Source organism: Thamnophis elegans, chromosome 8 (genome assembly GCF_009769535.1).
Source record: "Thamnophis elegans isolate rThaEle1 chromosome 8, rThaEle1.pri, whole genome shotgun sequence".
NCBI classification, from domain to species: Eukaryota; Metazoa; Chordata; class Lepidosauria; order Squamata; family Colubridae; genus Thamnophis; species Thamnophis elegans.
The window spans coordinates 11097711-11120432 of record NC_045548.1 but is presented as its reverse complement, the minus strand read 5'-3'; the positions used below and the strand labels follow the sequence as shown (position 1 = coordinate 11120432).

The window sequence follows — 22722 nt, the reverse complement described above, 5'->3', positions numbered from 1 at the left end:
CCCCAGCAGTATATAGCTAGTGTAGGAATTAAGAACTGTCTTCTTTAAGAAGCTACCTCATGGGAAATGCAGGCAGAGACTGCCTTATGGGAAATGTAGTTCCATGACATGTGATCACATCTCTGTTTATGATTGGCCACCGGGGCATCTTGCCCACATGCAAAGTTTATAGCCGGGTAGTTCAATTGCTTTTGTGAACCGGAATAGTAGCTTTCTACATCTCCACTCAGCATGGGGATAAAATCATCATCTTTTTACACTACGTGATGGGATAGATCGTGGAAAGTCAGAAGAATCTTAACACTGAACTGTAAGTTTTGTTATTAAGGATGCCTGATAATAAACGTGGTCTGAAAGAGATTCCTAAGCATGGAGTTAACTGGCTGCCCGAGCAGAACCTCATTGCACGGGGCAGAACACGCATTCTACATCTGGACCCTCCTTTCTGGGCCTCCCTATATTTGCATGCACCCCCCCCCTTTCTTGGGTCTCTCTGAATATACCATGCACCCTCCTTCCCAGGTCTTCCTATACTCACCGACAGACACACCCTCCTTCCCTGGCCTCCCTGCATTCCTATGGGTTGTGCCACACTGCAGCAGCCTTCTCCCTCCACTCACATGTGGCCTGTGCTGGCCCTCTTAGGGTCTCCCTCACACCCTGAGACATTGCCACAGCTCCTTATTTGGGACAACCATTCTTCCCACTTGATGACCCACACATCTCAGGTGACAATGACACTAGAGACTGCCTGGATTGCCCCCATTAGCCAATGTGGTCACATGACATCATGCTTTATGACCACACTGTTTAGCAATGGTCCCCATTGCATCACAACTCAAGGACTACCTGCAGTCTAACTGCTATTGCATTTTTGAGGGTTTTTTTAAAGTCTATTATTGTAACAGAGTGGGGAAATAAGGAAATTGAAACAATGGATTTTATCTTGTATGAAGCTTTTATTATAGCTAGATGTTTTGCAAGTTTAACTCAAATCTTATAAAAAATTTTCCTAACATTGCTTATGTGTGCATGAAAGTCGATCCTGAAAAATCTGTTTTAACTAAACCTGAGGATTACAAAAATCATTGTTGCACTTTGAAGCAAAGCTCCCTCTAGCGTTCACATGAAAAAAAATTCCATTCAGACTATTCATAAACACAAAATCAAAATGTCAAAAATTCATACAATGCCTCTTTCTGTCATTATAAGTGATCCTCATTTAATGACCACTCATTTAATGACCATTCAAACTTGCAATAGTACTGAACGAGTGACTGGACCTTATACTTACAGATAGCACAGTATCCCGTAGTCACAAGATCAGAAAACCAGATGTTCATCCCACCAATCGTGATCATGACGTTAGAGCATCCCAAATTGCAATTGGTGACTTTCTCTGCCAATTTCCCACAAGCAAAGTCAGTGGGGAAACTGATAGGTTGGAAGTCATAGTCAGGTGCTCTGTCCCCACTTCTCCGCTTGTTAACAGACGACAGGCAGACAAACGTAAAAGGAACTCACCTTATCAGTTCTCGGCTCAGACTGGCTGCGAGCCCAAAAATAAACATAAATAAAGTCTCTGACGAGATAACAGAATACCAAACAAAAACTCTTACAAAGCAATGCACTTCTCCAAGTGTCTCCTTGAATCAGGGTTACAGAAAGCAAATCACTTCTCCAAGTGTATCTCAAATAAACCACGACTGATGATCAATGAATGTTGAACGTTGACTCCTGCAACCAGGGCGTGGCATCATCTGTCCTTTTACCACCAGAAGACCCACTAACGGGCCCCAGCTGCATTGGTAAAACTTGCATCCCGAAAAGACTCACAGAAGACTGCTGCTGAGTCACAACAGTCAGGTAAGATCCTTGTTAAATAACCTTCATGGTCCTTACTTAATGACAGCAACTGGGACTGGCTGAACTGCTGTGTGACTGAGCAACAGTCCCTTGGATTTTCAACTTATGACTTCATGCTTAACCACAGAGTTCCTAGTCCCAATTATGTCCAGTAAGTAAGGAAGACCTGTATAACTAAGCACAAGGCATGGAATAATAAACTGTGAAACTGTTCTGAAGGATCTGGAAGCCTAACAGCTCAATGAGAGGTTGAGAGCACTGAACATGTTCAGCATCAGTTAAAGAGTGGGGGGAGGATAGCTCTCTTCAAACACAAGAGGGATCACATAAAGCAGATGTGTCCAAACTTGGGAACTTTAAGACTTGTGGACTTCAACTCCCAGAATTACCCAGCCAGCATGGTTGGCTGGGGAATTCTGGGATTTGAAGTTCACAAGTCTTAAAGTTCCCAAGTTTGGACACCCCTGACATAAAGGAAGGTCAAGATCTTGAAACAGAAGATAAAATGTTTAAAAAGCCCATGGTAAAATGGACTGCATGATATATGAACTTCAAATTTTGCTTATAAATATAGATACATGGCGAAAATGTGTGATACTTGTGTTAAATTTATGCCATGTCACAATTTAAGATTTTTTTTTATAAAATGATATATCGTTGAACACTAGTCTGTTTCACACTAGCTGTGAAAATTGTATAAAGGAATACCAAACCTGTGTTGGGGGAGTAAAAATAAAAAAAGGGGATCTTCTCTCATGCATGGTGGACCTGTGAAAAAGGAAAGAGATCTGGGTACAAATCCTAATTAATATAGCAAAGTAATGGTACGATGAAACCAGAATTGTTTCTATTGGGTTTTATGGACATTGAATAAGAAAAGAATTATGAGAAATCAGTACTGTGTATGGCATTTGCGGCAAGATTATTATATGCACAAAAATAGAATAATGAAATGGCCAAAGTGATAGATTAGATCAGAGGTGTCAACCTCAAGGCCCGTTGGCTGGTTCTGGTTCATAGGGTACTTAGATCTGGCCCGTGGGGACGCCCTGGGAATAGCAAAAGACTGGCCTGAGGTGCCTCTGTCAGTGAAAATGGAGCTCAGGAGGGCCACACATGGTCTTCCTGAGTCCCATTTTTGGCTACAACGGCCTCCTGCAGCCCTCTGCCAGCAAAAATGGAGCTTAGGGGCCACATGAAGCTGCCCCCAGAGCCTCCTGCAGCACTCTGCCAGCGAAAATGGGACCCGCCTACCCTGGCCACACCCATCCCAGCCGAGGTCAAACACAACCCTGATGCGGCCCTCAATGAAATTGAGTGGTTAAATGCAGCACTGCAGGCTATTTCAGCTGACTGCAGTTCAGCAGTTCAGCGGTTCAAATCTCACCGGCTCAGGGTTGACTCAGCCTTCCATCCTTCCGAGGTGGGTAAAATGAGGACCCGGATTGTTGTTGGGGGCAATATGCTGACTCTGTAAACCGCTTAGAGAGGGCTGAAAGCCCTATGAAGCGGTATATAAGTCTAACTGCTATGGCTATTGCTATTGCCACCCCTGGATCAGATTATAAAAGAATCTGGAAGAAGGTGTGAAAATGACAACGGTGATCAGTTAGTTTAGAGAAAAACAATAGAGGCTTTTTGTTGAAGGAGGACTGAATTGATGATTTGGGGACCAGCTACATAATTCTATGGGCTAAATCTTTTCACTTAGACTAGAGCCAGTGGTCTCCAACCTTGGCAACTTTAAGACTTGTGGACTTCAACTCCCAGAGTTCCTCAGCCAGCTTTGCTGGCTGAGGAACTCTGGGAGTTGAAGTCCACAAGTCTTAAAGTTGCCAAGGTTGGAGACCACTGGACTAGACACACCCAATTAATCTTTGCTTTGTGCAACTCATTTAAGCATAGACCAAACCAAGAATTCACTTATCCGCTTCTTTGGGATAAGTTTCGTTTCCCAAGCTTTTCCTCCTCTACTTATTCCGGGTAAATAAATCACGTACTTCCCCACGAAGTTTTAAAGGGGGAGGGGGGGAAAAAAAGCTAAGCCCTGAGAAACGATACCCTGCCTTCCTCCATTCTCTGGATTTGGAAGGGAATGCAAACTTCCACTTCACAATTAAGAAGGGGGGGGGGAAAACGCGCGGGGAACTGCAAGCCGCCTGGCGAAGCTCCTCACCCGCTTCAGACAGCCTTCCGGCTTAGCGCATGCTCCGTCGACTTTCCTCGAAAATTCCTCTCTTTGACTTGCTCTCCTGCCCATCACTTTCTAACCCCGCCTCTTCGGGACTACGCCTTGAGCAGCTATTGGCCGGCCCTTTCCCGCTTCCTTCTTCCCCTTTGACAACCCGCCATTTTGAAACGTTGTTGATTTTCTTGTGAGGAAAGCCAGTAACGTCAATATCACCCCCTCTTCTTTTAAACGTGCCCTCCTGAAGCAAGTTTTGTTTTGTCGCCCGTCCGGGGGCCGCCTCCGTCGCTGCTGGGCCCGTTTTCTTAGAAGCGCCCCGAAGTATCCGAGGTGGGTGTTGCGGTGTTGTTGGGATAACGGCCGAAAAGAAGATGCATGTGACAGGCCCGGCGGGTGTGCTAGTGTCCGAAACCCGGCCGGGGGAGGGGGGACGGCCTACCACGATGCTCCATAGAACCGTCAGGGAAGGGGAACAGTCCCTCAGCGCCTTTCTTCCCTTCTCCCCTCAGAGTGGACTAAATTCCGGTCAGCGCGAGGCCTGACGTTTTCCGCGGCTCCAACTGTTTTTCCCGCCGGAATTCTGCTCCCTGTCACAGTCCTCAGCAGCTGCCCGAGGCTGGGTGCTCTGCCCTCTGAGGCTGCAGGAGCCTATGCTCTTTAAGCAAGCAGCGGTAGTAAAATGAGATAAATCACGGTAGAAGAGGAAGGCGCCTAACTGATCAGTTCGCCTCTTGGGGACGCCGTGTAATTTCTCGGCCGCGATATTGTGTTGTTATTATTCTCTTCCTCATTCGTGTAATTCCTTAGCCTCGGTGCTCTTCCTCTGCTTCACGGCCCTGTAATCCCTTGCCTGCAATCTCCTCCTTTAAAACTCAGGCGAGCAGACTTAATACTCCTAACCTCCAATTTTCCCCATAACAAACAACCCCCTCGAAGTAGGTTGGGCTGAAAAAAAAAGCGACTGGTCAAAAGTCATCCAACCGACTTTCCCAAGTTACTGGGGTTTGTAATTCTGAGGGGAAGATGGGGGTGTTTTGATTTCCCATTTGTAGAGCCTTGATTTTTTTGAACATTATTATTGTTGATGTTGTTATTATTATTATTATTATATACTTTATTCATTAAACGTGAAACTCAGTCAATTGTACTTTCAAAAATGCATCACAAATACCATTGACTGTGCTAATGGTTGATACGGATTGCTGCCAGTCTCCTAGGAACCAAGGAACCAAGTTCCTTCTTAAGATGTGCGATGTTCCAAGTAGTAATAATAAAATTATTATTACTACTACTACTACTACAACAACAACAACAACAACAATCATTTATGGGCAGCCTATCACATCAATGTGCTACTATCTCCAAGTATTAGCTACTGGAGAATTTGTTTCAAAATAGCTGCTAAAAGTTAAAAAATTGAAGCTGAAAAGTACTGTGCAACTCAGAAACTTTCCTTTAACTAAAAGTTAAAAAATTGAAGTTGAAAAGTGCTGTGCAACTCAGAAACTTTCCTTTTTGGTGTTATTCGAAAAAGATATTTTGTTTCTATGAGCTGACAATCTGCAAACATCAATACTGCATCAGAAAATGACCAACTGTATTTTACTGAAATGCTGTGAGAAATGTACCGGTATAGTTAGTTTATGGTATGGAATGGAGTATTACGCAAGACCAGATGATTGGTTATTTCCATTACATGATCCAGTTGGTAAGGATGTTGTACAAATTCATCTGTTGCACACTCACTCCACTAACTGCATGAAGTGGCCTCTTAAAATAGTCTGCTTATTGCAGAGATAGCTAGAATTGCCTACTTCAGTGAAGAAAACATGTAAGTGTGAAAATCAGACACAGAATGTCGTATTGGTGTTTATTATTAGCATTATACAGAATTCTCCTGTGTCCTTATTCAAGCAGCTTGGTTTTCAGAGCTAGTAGTTTGAATTGTACTGCCTTATCCAAAGTAACCATTGAATTTTATGGCTGATGCAGTTTTTAAACTTATATTTCACTTCTCAAAAGTTCTGAATATTGTAAATAAACTACATTACTTAATGCAAAGCTTCATTAATTTAGACAATTTTAAAAGGGGATAAATGCATTCAAGGAACATAAGGCTCTCATCACTGCAAAACAGTATCCCTCTTGACTATCAATTTTTGCATGGTGTCCATATGTATCCAAGTGATCATGGTCTAAATTGATCTTTATTATGTTCTTATGTATAATAGTGACTTGGTCAAAATGAAGGGTTTTTAAGTCTATCTTGGTTGCTATATCTATACGTCTGAAATTTTTTGGTATTGATTCTATACATATTAGTATATTAATAAAGCCAAGAATTGACTAATTTCAGTATAAATATTTATTTGGAATTCTGTCTGTCCCTATACGAAATTTACCAAGCAGATATATACCAAATACCTACTTAAATATGTATTGAATACATTGCCATTTTTTATAGTGAGACCAAAGTCTATCTAGTTCAGAAGTATTCACAAAGTTACAGTACAAAACACTTTTGACTTGCTTTATAAAGCAAAAATTTCCTAACTTATTTTTCTGGAAGTAAATAAATAATTGGTTTAGTAATAGTTTTCTACGTCATTTTGATTAATTTCCTTTCATATGTGGGAGTCATATTGTCCAATTCTATTTAAGTACAGTAACTGGAAATCTTTAGAATCAGGATATAATAATGTGAAATTGTATGCTAAAAATTATGGAAAGCATTATTTTGAATGCATTTTTCTGTTCTTTTGTGTGTTTAATGCGGAATTTATTTTACTTAATTTGCAGAACAGCTTACTCTAGAGCAAAATTTAAGTTTTTGGATTCCATGACGTATTTGGGTGCTTCCATCTTCCTATATGACAGGATATATGCTTGCAGTGCCCTAGCCATTAAAGATATTGTTCATATTTTGTTTGTTTGTGAATTGCATGTCCCTTTTAGGCTTCAATATTTTCAATCCATATGTGAAAGGATTGCCCACTGGGACTTGAATCTCATATGGTCCTATTTCCTCTTAGGCTCTAACATATACATTGTTAGCAGAACTGCTAAGTTTACAGACAAGGCAGTTCAGCTCAGAAATATATTAAATAAGTCAGGGTATCATGCAGAACCAATGTATTTCGATTCAATTCAATTTTCTTTATTGGCCAAGTGATTGGACACACAAGAAATTTGTTTCCAGTTTTTTCCATTACCAATAATAGAAGGTAATAATTGATTCTTTATTTTAGCATACTTGTGGTGAGATGGGGAACAAACAAATTTAATATATAATAATGTATTATATTTTATTTTATCTAGTTTATCCTGAAATACACCTTGTATTTTACCTTTGATGTGGTCATAAAACTATTCAATAGATTATCCATCTGTTTTATTTACCAGTAGTTTGTCTTTATCTGCATGTTTATTAGCTATATGATTTACCTACCAGATAATGTTGAATTTATAGCAAAATATTTACATGAGATTTGGGGCTGTATTTAATACATATCTATTCTTAAGAAAAAACTACTTCTTATGAGGTAAGAAAATTTGAAAGGCAGTAACTGACTTTATATAATGGTAGAGCAGGACTTTTCAATCATTGTTTGTTGAACAAATATAAGTGACCTAATAAGTGTATAACATTAAATGGTAATGAGTAGGCTCACATATAATTCTAAGCCAAAAATAAACCAATTATGACTATGCACATTGTATGAACCTTTGTGCTAGAAGGTGCAAAGTCTCAGTACTACTAGTAGTAATAAAATGCTTCATACTAAGTGGATATTTTCCCCTATATCGTCTATGCAGAAAGAAAGCAGCTATGTCTTCTGTTTCTGAAAAAGATGATTTACTTTCTACTGAACAAAAAGAAAAAAGAGAACCACGAACTGAAAACAAAGCTGAAAATAGTGAGGATGATGAAGAGGAAGAAGAAGAGGAAGAGGAAAAAGGTGAGTGGAAATTATTCTGAACAGAGATTCAAATGACTATAGACAGCAAGCTATTTTCAGATCCCATCCTCCTTTGGCTCCTTGTCACTTTCAAGTGGAAACTCTCCAGAATGGAGTTTATTGTAGATTGTAGAGAACAGTGAAGATTTTTTTTCATTTATTTTCTGTTCATTATATATTAAGATGAAGAACTTCAAATTGTGAGATGTGACCCTCAGTAGTCATGTTTAAAAGGTGAAGGATCATGCTCATTCTTTGGAGAAACTGGCTGTCACTTTGTCCTAGCTGAGTGGAAGTATGGTTTGGCATTGATAAATAAAGCTGTTCATTTACAAGCCAAGCTTGCACAAAGAGAATTGCTACTTTTAGACAGGGGATAGAAAAGAGAAACAGTAACAGTAAATCTCAGTGAACCTCACCAGATTTGCCTGAAAGGGAAAGCACTTTTCAATGGGGAAAGAGAACAGAATATCATTTCTGCTTACATAAGAGGAGCAAAGATACATTCCTGGTACAAGCTCCAGCCTCATTTCACTGTTGATGCTTGCAGATCTGCCATAGGACCAAGAAAAAAAAATCGACAATGTTTTCCACAGGTCTTTCCTGTTGCTAAGTTACTATCCTACTGCAACAGGTACTGGCATGCCCAATGCTTATACAGCCTAGGAATGGAGACAGGCTATCTGGGAAGAAATGTGCTGAGGAGAATTCTGTAATGTCAGCGCCAATCCATCTGTGCAAGTTTCATCAAATCATGTCTCAGGTCAAGTGCCAGGCCTGGATCTGATTGCTATCTTAATTTTGCTTGCCTGTGTGGGCTGACTTCTAAGCTAGCTAAGCTTTCCGTTAAGTGGTCATGCCCTATTTTATTACCTTTTTTTGCCGCATTTGTTATGTGAATCACTGCAGTTGTTAAGTGAATTATATGGTCACAATGAATCTGGCTTGGGAAGGTCACATATGGTGATCACATGACCCTAGGACAGTTCAACCAACAGAAATGTATGCCAATCTAATTTTTGTCATATAACCACAGGAATGCTGCAATGATCATGTGAGAACTGGTCATAAGTCACTTTTTTTAAACTGGCTTTCGAACAGTCACTAAATGAATGGTTGTAAGTCAACTACCTTTAAATAATAAATGAATGTATACAACTCACTCTCCCTGAATAAGATTGTCAGTCTACATTTTGACAATGCTCCCATTGTCTGGCCTTGTCCAGGCATATGAACCATGTCACTTTGTTATGATAGTTCTGTTTATGGAAAGGACTTGTCACACAAATGCATTTAATTTAGCAGGTCATGGCACCAGAACATTTGAGCTTTGCATTATGTTTCTAATAAGTTTAGTCTTTTATTTGAACTATTTATGTAAATGCTTAGTTGAATGTCAAGCAATATTTGATTACATATTGGGAGGTAATATTTTCATTTCCAGTGATTTAATTCAAAACATTTTTATTAATTATATTCACGCATCATGCTTAAGAGAAATGAAGCATGACTCTATAAACAATGTATTGAGAAATATTTTGTTGCTAGTTGTTCATTGTCTTCTAACTAAAAAAAGCTTTTGAATGTATAGTAATTCACATTGGTGTTCAGTATTCATTAAATACCTGCTAGTCAATTTGTGATTAAAGATTCATCTGTTGACATTGCATCTATCTACAAAATCCTTTGGTTCCCAAAAACCAAACAATGTACTTCCTAATTTGTAGGCAACAGTGAAGAAAGTATAAATATACTTGAGGTATTTAAAAAATTAGAAGTATCAAAACAAAGTAGAGAGTTTTACTCTTATAGAATTGTTCAAAATTAAATTTATTCACTTCTAATGCCTGGAAATTATTTTGTTAGTTATGCAAATATAATAAAATTATTTTTAAAAGCTTATCAATATTTCTACTAGCATCCCCAGTTTAACTTTTTAAGTTTCTTATTTTAAGTTATACTTTTAGTTCCAAACTTTGTTATAAGAGACAGTATTTTTAATCTATGCTTTGATGTTTTAAAGTATCAGAACATACAGAAATCAGCATTTGATGTTAAACTACAATAATTATTTTCTGTATGTATAATGCCAATGTTGAGTCATGCAGAAAAATATGTTGATTTTCATTCATTTATTGCATAATCCTATGGTTGACAGGAGATTCATCATACTCACTAGATTCATTCTATGGTGTAGGATGCAAACATCCAACCAGAGGACCTGTTACTTGGTTAACATAACATCATAAATTATGCTATACTTTCATGATCCTTAAATTTCAATGTGTATTGGAAGTGCTTGATAGATAATGCATAAAAACCTACTGAATCATCAACTGAATGTGTTCTAGTGTTGGTCTGAGAGGAGATAACTGTCATCTACCGCTACCTTCCCCACCTCATACATACCAACAGTACCCACATTTTCTACACCTATCTCTATCCCTCTGGCTACCTCTGATGAGCTTAGAAAAAGATGTGTTCCTAGACAAAAGATCAGAAAAGCACCACCCTCAAATAGTAACTTCTTGTTTGAAAGCTTGTGCTGAATAATTGGCCCCCATCTTCCCCCTGATCTTTAATAAATCACTGGAGACGTGTTATGTCCTTTCTTTCTTCAAACTCTCTACCATTATCCCATTTCCTAAGAAATCCTACATCAGGGAGCTGAATGACTTTAGGCTAGTTTTTCTGCATCTGTAGTTATGAAGACATTTGAGAGATTACTGCTGGCCCACCTGAAAGTCATCACGGATCCACTGTTAGACCCCTTGCAGTTTGCCTATAGCAAATAGAATGACAGATGATGCTGTCAATATGTAATTGCACTACTATTGCAACACCTTGAATCTTCAGAGACTGTGCACAGGTCCTTTTTGTAGACTTCAGCTTGGTATTCAATACCATCATTCCAGAAAAGTTTTCTTCTAAACTGATTCAGCTCACTGTGCTTGTCCATACTTGTAAATGGATTATTAGCTTTTTGATAAATAAGAAGCAACAGGAGAAGGTAGGGAAAATTACATCTAGTACCAGAGCTATGTGCTCTCTCCATTGCTCTTCTCTTTCTATAGCAATGACTGCATCTCTAGGGATCCTCTGTTAAAGTACTGAAGTTTGCAGATGATACAAGTGTCATTGGCCTCATTCGAGACTGTGATGAATCTGCATATATAGATGGGGGTTGAACAACTGGCCATGTGGTGCAGCTGGATTCTGTTGCTTTGCATGTACACTTAGAGCTTCTGAACTAGAGACAAATTCCTTCTGTGTGTGTAATTATAGTTTATCAAATAAACCTATTATATTCTATTCCATTCCATTCGGTTCCATCTGTGGATAAATTGTTAAATTATTTGAGCATCTGACTACATCTGGCTCTAATTTGCCAGTATTTTAGGCTAGAATGCTTTTTCAAGTGACACATATACTCTTACTTAGCCTACATATTATATTATTTTTGTTTATTCTGTGCAGTAATTTCAACCACTTTCCTGACTGCATGAAACTATCAATTGTCTTTCAGAAAAGAGCCTCATTGTTGAAGGAAAGCGAGAGAAGAAGAAAGTAGAAAGATTGACAATGCAAGTGTCATCATTACAGAAGGAACCTTTTACAATTACACCAGGCAAGCTTTTTGTTTTGCATATTACATTTTTCTTTCTTTAATTGAAGAGAAAACTTTTGTGTATATAATATGAAAGATCACATTTGTAATTTTCTAAACTATCCTATGTTTAGGGATTTGGGACATTTAATGTTTATTTTGAAACAGTATTGCAATAAATGTGGGGATGGGCTTTGGTTAAAGCAAATAACAGATTGGCTAAAATAATTAAGTAACTTTGTTTATAACATAATATTTGCCTTTTCAGGAAAGGGTCAAAAACTTTGTGAAATTGAAAGAATACAGTACTTTTTAAGTAAGAAGAAAACTGATGAACTTCGAAATTTGCACAAACTTCTTTACAACAGGCCAGGCACAGTAAGAAATATCATAACATGCTTTTCATTCATACTGTTTTAAGTTGATATATAATGATTCTATGAAATCACACCATTTCCTAGATTGATCACATTTATATGCTGCATATTACCATCAATGGAGGCCTACAGTAATTTAGAATATAATCCAGTAAATTCCAATCACATCCAAAATTAAAAATATAATACATAATGCAAACAAAATAACAAAACCATAAATAGTTAAAATTATCAGAAAATGGCTCCTAAAAACATATCATTCTTAAAAGCAGATTGAAAACAAGTCTTCTACAGGGAAATACTTAAGCTATAAAAGTAGAAGCAAAAGCTATACAAGTACATTCCTCATAAAGGCCCTAGTCCTGGTAAATATCAGATGAGCCTCTTTCACTTGAGGCACATATTTTATTTATGCCTCTTAGAATTACATGGTTTATCTTTAGTCCTTGACTTACAATGAGTCACTCAACAACCATTCAAAGTTATGATGGATTTCAAAAAAGCTACTTATGTTATGACCCATTCTCAATGTTAAAACTGCTGCACCTACAACCCCATGTTTGCATGATCACATATTGGGTGCTTGGCAACTGACTCACATACACAAATGGATGTGCAGAGTTGCCCAGTTGTGTGGCTGTGATTTGCAGTATTTTCCAGTAGAAAATGGCAAAAAAAAATCCCATTGGATGTGTTGGATTCTTTTAATGACCACACAATTCACTTAATGACTGCAGTTACAAGCTTTACAATCATTGTAAACATGGTCATGATGACAGTTATATGTGCTTCAACCTACAATTGCAACAACTTATGACCAAAATTGTGGGCTCCACTATGGTCATAAGACAAGGACTACCTGTATTTGCTCCCAGTTTCCTTTCATTTCCAAAACAAATAGTGATTGTGACGAAAATTGCGGTTCAAGAGAAGTAAGTGTTCATACTTATTGGCAATGCAAAATTGGCTACAGGTTGAATCCTTGTCTCTAGGCTTTCAGATAAATATTTTTTCTATTTATAAAATATTTTTCTGTTATTAAATGTAATTTTGATAAATATGGGATCTGCTGGTGCTGGGTCAAAGTACAGTTCAATTTTTGTTACAGATCCCAAATATTTTTTATTATTATGGTTCATCACGCAGCCAGATGTTTAGACTGGATTTGGCATTTTTGTCCACCTATCGAGTCCTTCCCAAGGATAGGCAGATGTTGTTTGATGATATTAAATGTAAAAGGTATTGTGGCAAAATGTAAGCTGTTCTGAGTAAGGCTGCCTTTTGCAATTGGCTGATGGTGATTTTGTCAAAGCTGATCCTCTTTTGTTCAAATGGTATTCCAGATTTTTTGGTACTGCCCCTAAAGTGTCTTTTACTATTCATACTATATTTGCTTTCTTTTGCCACAGTCATGCTATTTCTATTTGCATATGTTTCTATTTGTTATTTTCTCCAGTTCTTTCTCTTCTATTTTGCTGTCTCCAGGCACTGCCATGTGCACTATCCAGACATTTTCATGTTTCTTATCCACAATGGTTATGTGGCAGATGCTTGTCTGCCAAAGCAATTTAACTTCTTTTAACTTTTTCATTTTCTATTACATTGTTTCTTTTATGGTCCTAACAATTCCTGCTTGCAAATGGTATTTCTTGGAGATCTTCCTATGTATTTGTTGCTACTTGGTCATGTCATTTTTTGCAACAGCTAACTAGGTGGCTCACTTGTTTCTTCAGCTTCTTTGCAGAGGCAGCATTTGTATCTGTTGCTCTCTTTTCAGTTCTGTCACTGTGTGCATTTGTTCTTAGGCTTGATCTTGTGCAGCCAGGTTTAGCCCCTCTTGTCTTGTTATGGATGGGCAGCCTCTATTATGATCATTTATCAAGGACCTCTCTGTAGTTCGATTGTTATATATTTAGAATTTAGTCAAAGTTGACATGACAGTTTGCTGTCTGATTTTAAGGCTACACATTTGTACTTTGATATTTTGACAATTAGATGAAATAAAGAACATTGTTTTATACTGACCAATTGTATTCTTTTTTAGGTTACTTCACTGAAAAAAAATGTAGGACAGTTCAGTGGCTTTCCATTTGAAAAAGGAAGTGATCAATACAAGAAAAAGGAAGAAATGCTGAAAAAGTGAGGCTTTAACATATTCAATCAGTATAATTAATGTTCAAAATATTTGGAGCCTAAATGTGTATTCCCAGGACAAAATTCAATTAGTAACTTCACTGTACAAGTATTTCAAATCATATCTGTGAATTTAATTTTATATAATTTGACATACTCTAACAGAGCATGTTTTAAAAATTAAACAACTAAAATATAATCATTATCTTAAATTATATTAAAATATTACATTGTTGCTGATATGTTTATAGCAGCATAGCTTTCAATATAATTTATTGAATAAAATACTGAAGGTTTTTACATCTGTACATTAAAATGCAATCTAGTCTAAAGAGAACATATTAGTTCCTTTTGTACTAGGTTTGGAAATTTTAGCTTTGTAATTTAGCATAATCATATTTGTATATAAGGATTTGATGAAAGACCAACTTTTCTTTTGAAGGAAATATATGGTCCTCTACTGTCAAATTGTAATGTTTTCTCTATTTATTTGCATTAACTGTAAGGTCTTCCATAGTTTTCAAGTTGCTATTGATATTTATGATTAAGAGAACTTTTTGTGCAATTTTATTTCATGTATAGGAAATGTAACAATCAGAAGAATTGTTAATATTTGAATTTTCATTAATTTTAAGAATACTTGATTAATGTGAGTGATTTGGATATGTTGTGTGGAGGCTAAAAAAGAAGCATAAAATATTAATCTAGTTGTCTATCTGCAAAATGATGGTTGGTAATACTGATAAGGAGTGTTGATTAAAATGTGAAAGGACTTGGAGCCTCTGCATTTTAAATACATTGGTCTACCAAGGTGTGTGTGTAGAGAGAGAGAGAATGTGCATGAGTATGTGTATATAAATCTATATACATATGTATGTATGTATATAAATCTCACACTTTTATATTACCTATATTTAATATATTGTCTATTTGTATTATATATTTAGTAATTACTTTTACTAAACGTTTTTAAAAATGTGTTTCTCAACAGATACAGAAATGCAATGCTAAAAAGCATATGTGAAGTTCTTGATTTGGAAAGATCAGGAGTTAACAGTGAACTGGTAGCAAGAATCTTAAATTTCCTAATGCATCCAAAACCTTCAGGCAAGGTGAGAGCTATGCTTAGATCATTGTTTTGATCTAAACTAAAATGGGGTTTAGGACATAATTTAAACATATTAGCATTAACAAAAAAGATTTTGTGCCTCGTTTTTTACAGCTGTTCCTCCTGAGCCTAGCTGTTAGCATAAAATTACACTAATGTTTTACTTATTTCATGTATATCTATGTGCCATGGCTTAGGACACAGTTATATGAGTGAGATATTTGAGATATTATTGATATTAAAGTTACTTAAAGTAACTCTCAACCTTACTGGCCTCAGTAAGGTTATTAAGGTTATTAAAGATTGTTACTTTCAAGAGTTGCCCTGCATCTATAAATGCTTATCTGAATGTGTTGATTATGTCTTCATGATTCCATTAATAATACAAGTATATGATTTGAAACCATTTTAATTACTGTTTATTTTAGATATATTTGTAAGGTCATATTTTCTGAAAGCAAATGCAACAAACTGATAACCTATAGTAGTTCTGGGGAGTGGAAAGTCATCTAAATATTGAGGGCAAGTGAAGCTCTTAGGGTTACACTAACATCCCTTGAGAATTAAAACATTTTAGTGGACCCTATTTTCAAACTATTAAGTTATCTTTTTATTTTTCCCTTTTTAAAAATGGAAAATACTGTAATTTTTGCACTATAAGATGCTCCGGACTATAAGACGCACCTAGCTTTTGGGGAGGAAAATAAGAAAAAAAAATCTGCCTCTGCCTCCAAGCATCCATAAGTATTAATCTGGCTAGTGTCCTTGCAGCAAGCAGCCTGGTCAGTTTCAGCATGTTATCAGAGCCTGATTTAGCACGAGCAGCTCATTGGTGGCTGGACCGGCCTCCCGGAATACTGCCAATCAACTATTCCAGGCTGTGGGGATCGCCGCCGCCCATCGTCGTTGCTTATCGCCGCCTCTGCACATTCTGTTTTCAGCCTCTGCACCCCATTTTTGGCTGCGTGTCCCATTTTTGGCCTGTTCCAGGCAGGGATCACCGCCGATTGCATTTGGCAGTGGTGGCGATTCCTGCCGCCTGAAACGGGCAGAAAACGGGACGTGTGGAGGCAGAAAATGGGCTATGTGGAGGCAGAAAATGGCTAAAGGGTGGGGGCCAGCAAGTGGGCGGGACTTCAGCAATATTAGCTCTATAAGACACATTTCCACCCACTTTGGGGGGGGGAGTGTGTCTTATAGTGCGAAAAATATGGTACATGCAAATTGAAATAGCCAATTACAACAAAACCACAATTCATTAAGAGTTGTTAAGATTCGTTCTGTAATAACATTTAAATTTTATAAACCCATATTCTCCTTACCTCTTCAATCTTCCCTAATCTCTATAAATACAAAATATCTCAGATCACCAGAGTCCATGAGACTGAGGACTAAATGCAAATTATAAAGAAACAATCCTCTTCAACAAGGAAATAGAAATCCTTAAACTCTACTTTCAATAATTAATTGCTGAATTTGGTAGAACCGACTCTGGGAGTTACTGCCAACTTAACAGAGCAGCTCTGAAAAATGTATCAAAAAGGTCACAGATATGTAACATTCAATATTTAATCTGAATAGGAATTAAATTCTTACTCAGTTCTATTTCTTTTTTAAAAACGAATGTGTTTACTCATCTAATGTATATCATGACTTTCCATAGGAAAAGAATTAGGAGTCTAACACAAAAGTAAAAATAAGTTGAGAATTTAAAAAAAATGAAAACACAAAATACATGATGACGTTTGTCCATGGTGACCGAAGAGGACCTTGACATCTAACAGGTTATGAGCTGTCCACAAAATATATAATATATATTAAAAGCTAAAATTAGCACAAAACAATTTATAAAAGCCAAAACAATGTTGATTCACTTAAAGTAAACCTATAATCCTATGAAACTATTTTCTGAACAAATTTTCAAAATAGGAACAATCATTAAAGTTATTTGATAATTTTTAAATAAATTACTTCATTTTCAATATTTAATAGCCATTGCCAAAATCCAAGAAAACTCCTAACAAAGGTGGTAAAAAAGAGCGTAATAGCTCTGGAACAGCACGGAAAGCCAAACGCACCAAATGTCCTGAAATCCTAACAGATGAATCTAGCAGTGAAGACGATGAAAAGAAAGGGAAAGATGAATCATCTGAGGAAGATAAAGAAAGTGAAGAAGAGGTAAGAATTTCAGTATAAATAATATGTGCTAAAGAATTATACTCTCACCAATAATTTAAGTTAAATGGCAACAGCATGGAATCAGATTGTTACAGATAGTCCCAAAATTCCTTAAATTTATCGCTTATAAGCTATATTAATTGTTGTGGCCCAGCAGGATCTGGTTGAGCTGCTGATGGACTTGGATAGCGAGGAACCATAGAAGTCTGCCAGGGAAAATGTGGAGGACCCTGGGCAGGGTTCAGACTCAGAGCAGGGACCAGAGAGGCTGGTTGGCCACCAGGGGGCGCCTGAGGCATGGAGCAGTGGGGAGGTCTCAAGGCAGTTTGTTCCTGATGCCAGGCAAAGAAGGGCAGAGAAACGGAAGCAGCAGCTGCGGAGGCAGACTCAGAGACGATAATTAAGCTCAGGTGGTTGTGGCTTGGCCCCTCCCAAGAAAGTATATAAGTAAAGAAGTGGGGAGGAGTCATTTGCAAGACCCAACTGTTTGAAACTGTATTGGAATACTCTGTCTGTGATGAATGTGTGCCTGTTGGATTTTCAACTAGTCTTGCATGTTGAGTCGTGTCTGGGCCTTCAGCCAAAGGAGTTGATAAAGCCGTGATTAAAGAGTGGCAAACAGCCAAGCCTGTGTCTGGGTGATTTGCAGGTCGGAGTGGGGAGGGTCAGAACAATTAATGTTATAAATGGTTCTTAAGAGAATTGGCTGAATAATAGCAGTTATAAACTGCAGTTTATATTGTTATAATATTGATATTTTAAGGTCATAATTTAAAATTATCTGTGTATCAGATTTCTAGGCATGAGTCTACATGTTCTATAATGTATCTTTTGCATACTGAAAAAAAAAGAAACACCTCTTTTAACAAGCCACAGATATTTGGGACAGGTAGAGCATACATAACAGTGTTTAAATGGGTTACACTTTTATTTTATTTCTTTAGCATTAAATTTGCATTAGTTCAGTATGTTTAAAACTGATATTGAAATAGATTTTACTCTGCTTTCTACCTACTTCATAGCCACCTAAAAAATCAACAAAGAAAGAAAAACCCAAACAAAAAGTAGCTTCAAAAAGCAAAAAGGGTTCAAAAAACGCTTATGTCAAGAAAGCAGATAGCAGTACAACCAAGAAGAGTCAGAACTCTTCCAAAAAAGGTAAGTTCACCACTCATCAAATCTCAGTTATTATAATCTGACAAAAAACTAATTTCAAACTCTGTGGGTTTTTTGAGGAACCAGGCATCCTTAATATCTCAAAACATTTTGGACTATTTCATGGCTTTTAATGTTCACTTTGGCTGTTGGGATCAAAAAGGAAATATCCTGGCAGGCCAGTTAGAAATACTAAACTCAGTTTCTATTAAACAACTTCAGTCACATGATTTGGACTATTGTATGGAAACTTAGGGCACTTTTGAATTTCATATTTTATACAAAAAGAATTTGTTCCTATGTTCTGTCAAGTTAAGAGGAATTTTTTTTAGTGCAATCAGCCATATTAGAAACATTATCTTGATTATCCTTTCTTGTGTATATTGGGTGGAAAGAACCAGAGATGACTGGGATGAGAAATAGTAAAGTTGGAGGATATGAAAACAGGAGAGAAGAAATCTAAAACAGTAGTCCCCAACCACCAGGCCGCAGCCCACTACTGGGCCTTGAGTAGCAGGCAAGAGTGTGCACCACTTGCATGGGCTTTGGGAAAACACAGGCATGCCAAATGGAGCTGCTTGTGTCCATGCACTTGCCCGCCACTCGCCCCTTTCCCCCCCTTCCCCCGGCCAGTCCGCAAAGCCAGAACGGTTGGGGTACTCTAATCTAAAAGATACCTTTTTACTATCTGAATCTTTCTCTTTGAAAAATCCCAGTATGTAAAGCTTTCTTTAGTATAAGCTAATTCACAATTTTATTCAAAGTTAAATTTGACTGGTGGAAGGAAAAACCAGTTATCTGCATTTTTAACAAAATATTTTTCATTTAGAAAGTGAATCTGAGAATAGTTCAGATGATGAGCCTTTAATTAAAAAATTGAAAAAGCCACCCACAGATGAAGATTTGAAAGAAACTGTGAAAAAACTACTTGCTGATGCAAATTTGGAGGAAGTTACCATGAAACAAATTTGTAAAGAGGTATATATTTGCCATTTATTTTGTGTACTATTTACTGTGTACATTTAGTTTTCAAGGCTGCAAATAAAGATCCATATACAGTATTTCTGTAGTTTTTGCCTTTGCAGCAAGGATATAAAGTCTCTTCCTCCCTAAACCCAATCAGCCCAATGAACAGCCGAAATTTAATTAGTTAACCAAACTTTATTACAGATTACAGACAACCCTACATAAAAGAAAATACAGTACAAAATAAAATGCAGCATGCATGATAAAAAGGCCTGTACTTCTGTTGTCTACTTTGCCATCAACAACAGATGAATTCTATAGAAATTAGTATGGTTTTGAGCTGAGGTACACCGACAAGCCCAAGGTCATTAATGAGGCTCATAATGGAACAGAATTCTGAATATGAGCCTTCCAGTCCTAATTTAACATTTTCATTGAAAATATTTCCTCTTTCATAGCTCTCCTGTAGCACATACTAGAGTTTTTTTAATATAGGATTCAAAATAAATAAATATTTTTAATGAGATCTCAAGCAATATAAACACAAATCTTCATTTATTTTGTCCCTGCAGCAATTAGCTTCTGTGGTAGATTAAATGGAGTAGTTGGCCCAATTTCTGGCAACAACTTTGTGTGTTAACATCTCCCCGCACCCTTTTTGTCTTCTTTTATTTGATGGACTCCTTTGGTTTGTACAGTCTCAGAGTCAGCTATACAAGAGACGTCTAAGGAGTCCAGCAGTACAGCATTTAAAAGATAAATATCTAGGTCGTATGAACCCTGCCCTTTTAAGTTATAGGGAACATTAATCCATTCTTAAATGCCTTTGTCAAATCAAGCAAGAGTAGTAAAACTTCAGGGTAAGCATTTATTTCAGTTTTCTCTTTTCCATATATGAAGATGAGAACTGGAAAGGATTCACTGTGAAATAAAGTGCAAGTCATTACTAGTTTTCCTCAGTTTTGTAGTAATGGTTGTGGACATGAGTACTTTTTATTTTTATTGCATAATTTCCTTAATGCAAATAATTGAGGGAACAATTTTAATAATGAAAATACTGAAGGAAATCGTTCTTAAAACAGAATCCTTCCTTTCTCCCATCATAAGTAGGTTCATTCCATTTCACCTGATTAAACTTGTTTTAAATTGATCATTACAGGTATATAAAAGCTATCCCAGTTATGACTTATCTGACAGAAAAGAATTCATCAAAAAGACAGTGAAAGAGGTAAATACTTGATCAATGAGATATCATATATTAAATTTCAGTTATATGTCTTGCTTTGCTAAGATGGGTTTGGTAAATAAATATATTTAAATTTTAGAAATCTTAAAAACTGAATACTAAACTCTGAAACTCAGTTCCTCAGGCCCAAATTTTATTCAACTTTGTACTTAATACGCATCTTGGTAATTTGGCTTTAATGTTTGTTTAATCACTTGATCCTATGCTATAGGATCAACAGCAAAAATCTTAATATTAATTGAAAATCCTGTTGAGTTTTTTGGAATTTTTTCTAAAGTAAGATGTTAAAATTTCAGCCTGAGCAAAGTGTTCATGGAAAGGTGGATTTATATAGAAGATGAAATGTTTTCTTTTCTTTTTAGCTCATTTCATGATCTAATGGGAAGAAAATGAAGGCCACGGACTTGTTCTCCTGGATTTAAATATTTTACAAAAACCAGCAAATTGTAAAATTTATTTTGGTATAACAATATTGGTCGGAGATGACTATTGGCTTAATGTTCTGATGGGAATTACCAACTTTTTAAAAATTGAGTTTAATATAATTCCTAAATTTTGCATGTTAATACATGTCCTCTACTTTTGTTTTGTACATTATGATATTTCTTTGTAAAAATAGTCATATAGCTATTATAGGTTTTAGTGTTTGTAATGTAGAGATTTTTTTAAAAGAACAATATGAAAACTGTTGTATTAGTACATACACATGCAGAGACTGTTAAATAATGCAGTATTGGGCATTAAATTTATTTTGAATACACACCCATTTTCTATCAGGAGCTAGTCACATGCCCTGACTAGGACTACTGTTATGTTTTACTATCTTGCATGTGTATACAACTGAAAGTTGTAAAGCATGATCAATCACGAATAGATATTATTTTTGTACTTTTAAAGGCTTTTGTATATAAGCTTATTTCAGATTTCTTTGCTTAAAACCAGGTTAAGAAAGAAAAATATGTTTTAGATTTATGACCAGTATCAGTGTTTATGAATCATGTTGTGATTAAGTAGGAAGTAAGTATAATCACCATACAAAAGATAGCACATTTCTTTTTTTGTAAGGAATTTCTTAATTGCACTCTAAAGACTTAATGTGATACCCCATATTGTTAATTCATAAAAAATAGATTTGATTTTGATTTCTAAAATACTTTTTCCAAGGTGGTGTATTGACCATTTATCTGGTGTCTCTTAAGCAATGTAGTATTCTTGCAATACTATATCCTTGTTTTGGATTCTCAGAATCTATACCTTGGGAAAATACATATTTAAATATGTATCTTACAATTAATCTTAGGAACTCCTGAATATTATGAACTAAATTAAAATCTCAATTCTGCAAATAATTATTTATGAATTTTTATTCAATTCCAGAATGAAGTATCTGTTCACAAAAATCCTTTAAGGGATCAGATCATCATGTTTTAAAATTTCCAGCAAATGCCAAATAAATGTTGTCATAAAGTGAAATCAAGTATAACTAATTTCTCCATGACTGTATTGATTAAAATGATTGCAGGTTTTAAATAAGGTATTAATATGTAGTTACAGAATCATAGATCTATATTCCAAAATATTGTTAATTGATTAACATATCATTTTTATCACTTTCTTTGCATGCAATCATTTTTACTAAGCTGAGTGTAAATTTTTTATTCAATAAATGTCTTTTAAGGAAAATGTACACTGATATTTTAGTACATGTACAGTAAACGATACAGAATGAAAGGTGCTTGTGTGTCATCTAGACAAAATATTCCTTGTTTATGCTAATTGGAGCAAAATTTTAAGAATATTATTTTTGTGTAGACAATGCGTATACATTTCCCTAAGCAAAAATTATTCCAGCGGTTCTTAACCTGTGGGTCGCAACCCCTTTGGGGATCGAATGATCCTTTCATACGGGTCGCCTAAGACCATCAGAAACACATATTTT

General features: G+C 36.3%; 1 protein-coding gene across 2 annotated transcripts; it reads left to right on the top strand.

Moving 5' to 3' along the window:
* The first annotated feature begins 4177 nt into the window (after positions 1-4177).
* Positions 4178-22248, top strand: DEK (DEK proto-oncogene). 2 transcript variants are annotated; one of them, XM_032222824.1, is made up of 11 exons: positions 4178-4384; positions 7871-8013; positions 11540-11641; positions 11889-11998; positions 14042-14136; positions 15122-15242; positions 17231-17416; positions 18439-18574; positions 19401-19549; positions 20697-20765; positions 21146-22248. In XM_032222824.1, exons 2-11 carry the CDS (start codon positions 7884-7886, stop codon positions 21155-21157), a joined length of 1110 nt encoding a protein of 369 aa, XP_032078715.1. In that variant the 5' UTR covers positions 4178-4384; positions 7871-7883; the 3' UTR covers positions 21158-22248. The 2 variants fall into 2 exon arrangements, with proteins under 2 accessions (XP_032078715.1, XP_032078716.1); XM_032222825.1 differs by lacking the exon at positions 21146-22248 and having other exon boundaries at positions 20697-20777.
* Positions 22249-22722: the final 474 nt, after the last annotated feature.

Coding starts and splice junctions, on each gene's coding strand:
- DEK (XM_032222824.1), top strand. CDS start 7,884: ATGTCTTCTGTTTCTGAAAAAGATGATTTACTTTCTACTGAACAAAAA. Junction 8,014..11,539: donor AGAAGAGGAAGAGGAAAAAG/GTGAGTGGAAAT, acceptor ATTGTCTTTCAG/AAAAGAGCCTCATTGTTGAA. Junction 11,642..11,888: donor ACCTTTTACAATTACACCAG/GCAAGCTTTTTG, acceptor TTGCCTTTTCAG/GAAAGGGTCAAAAACTTTGT.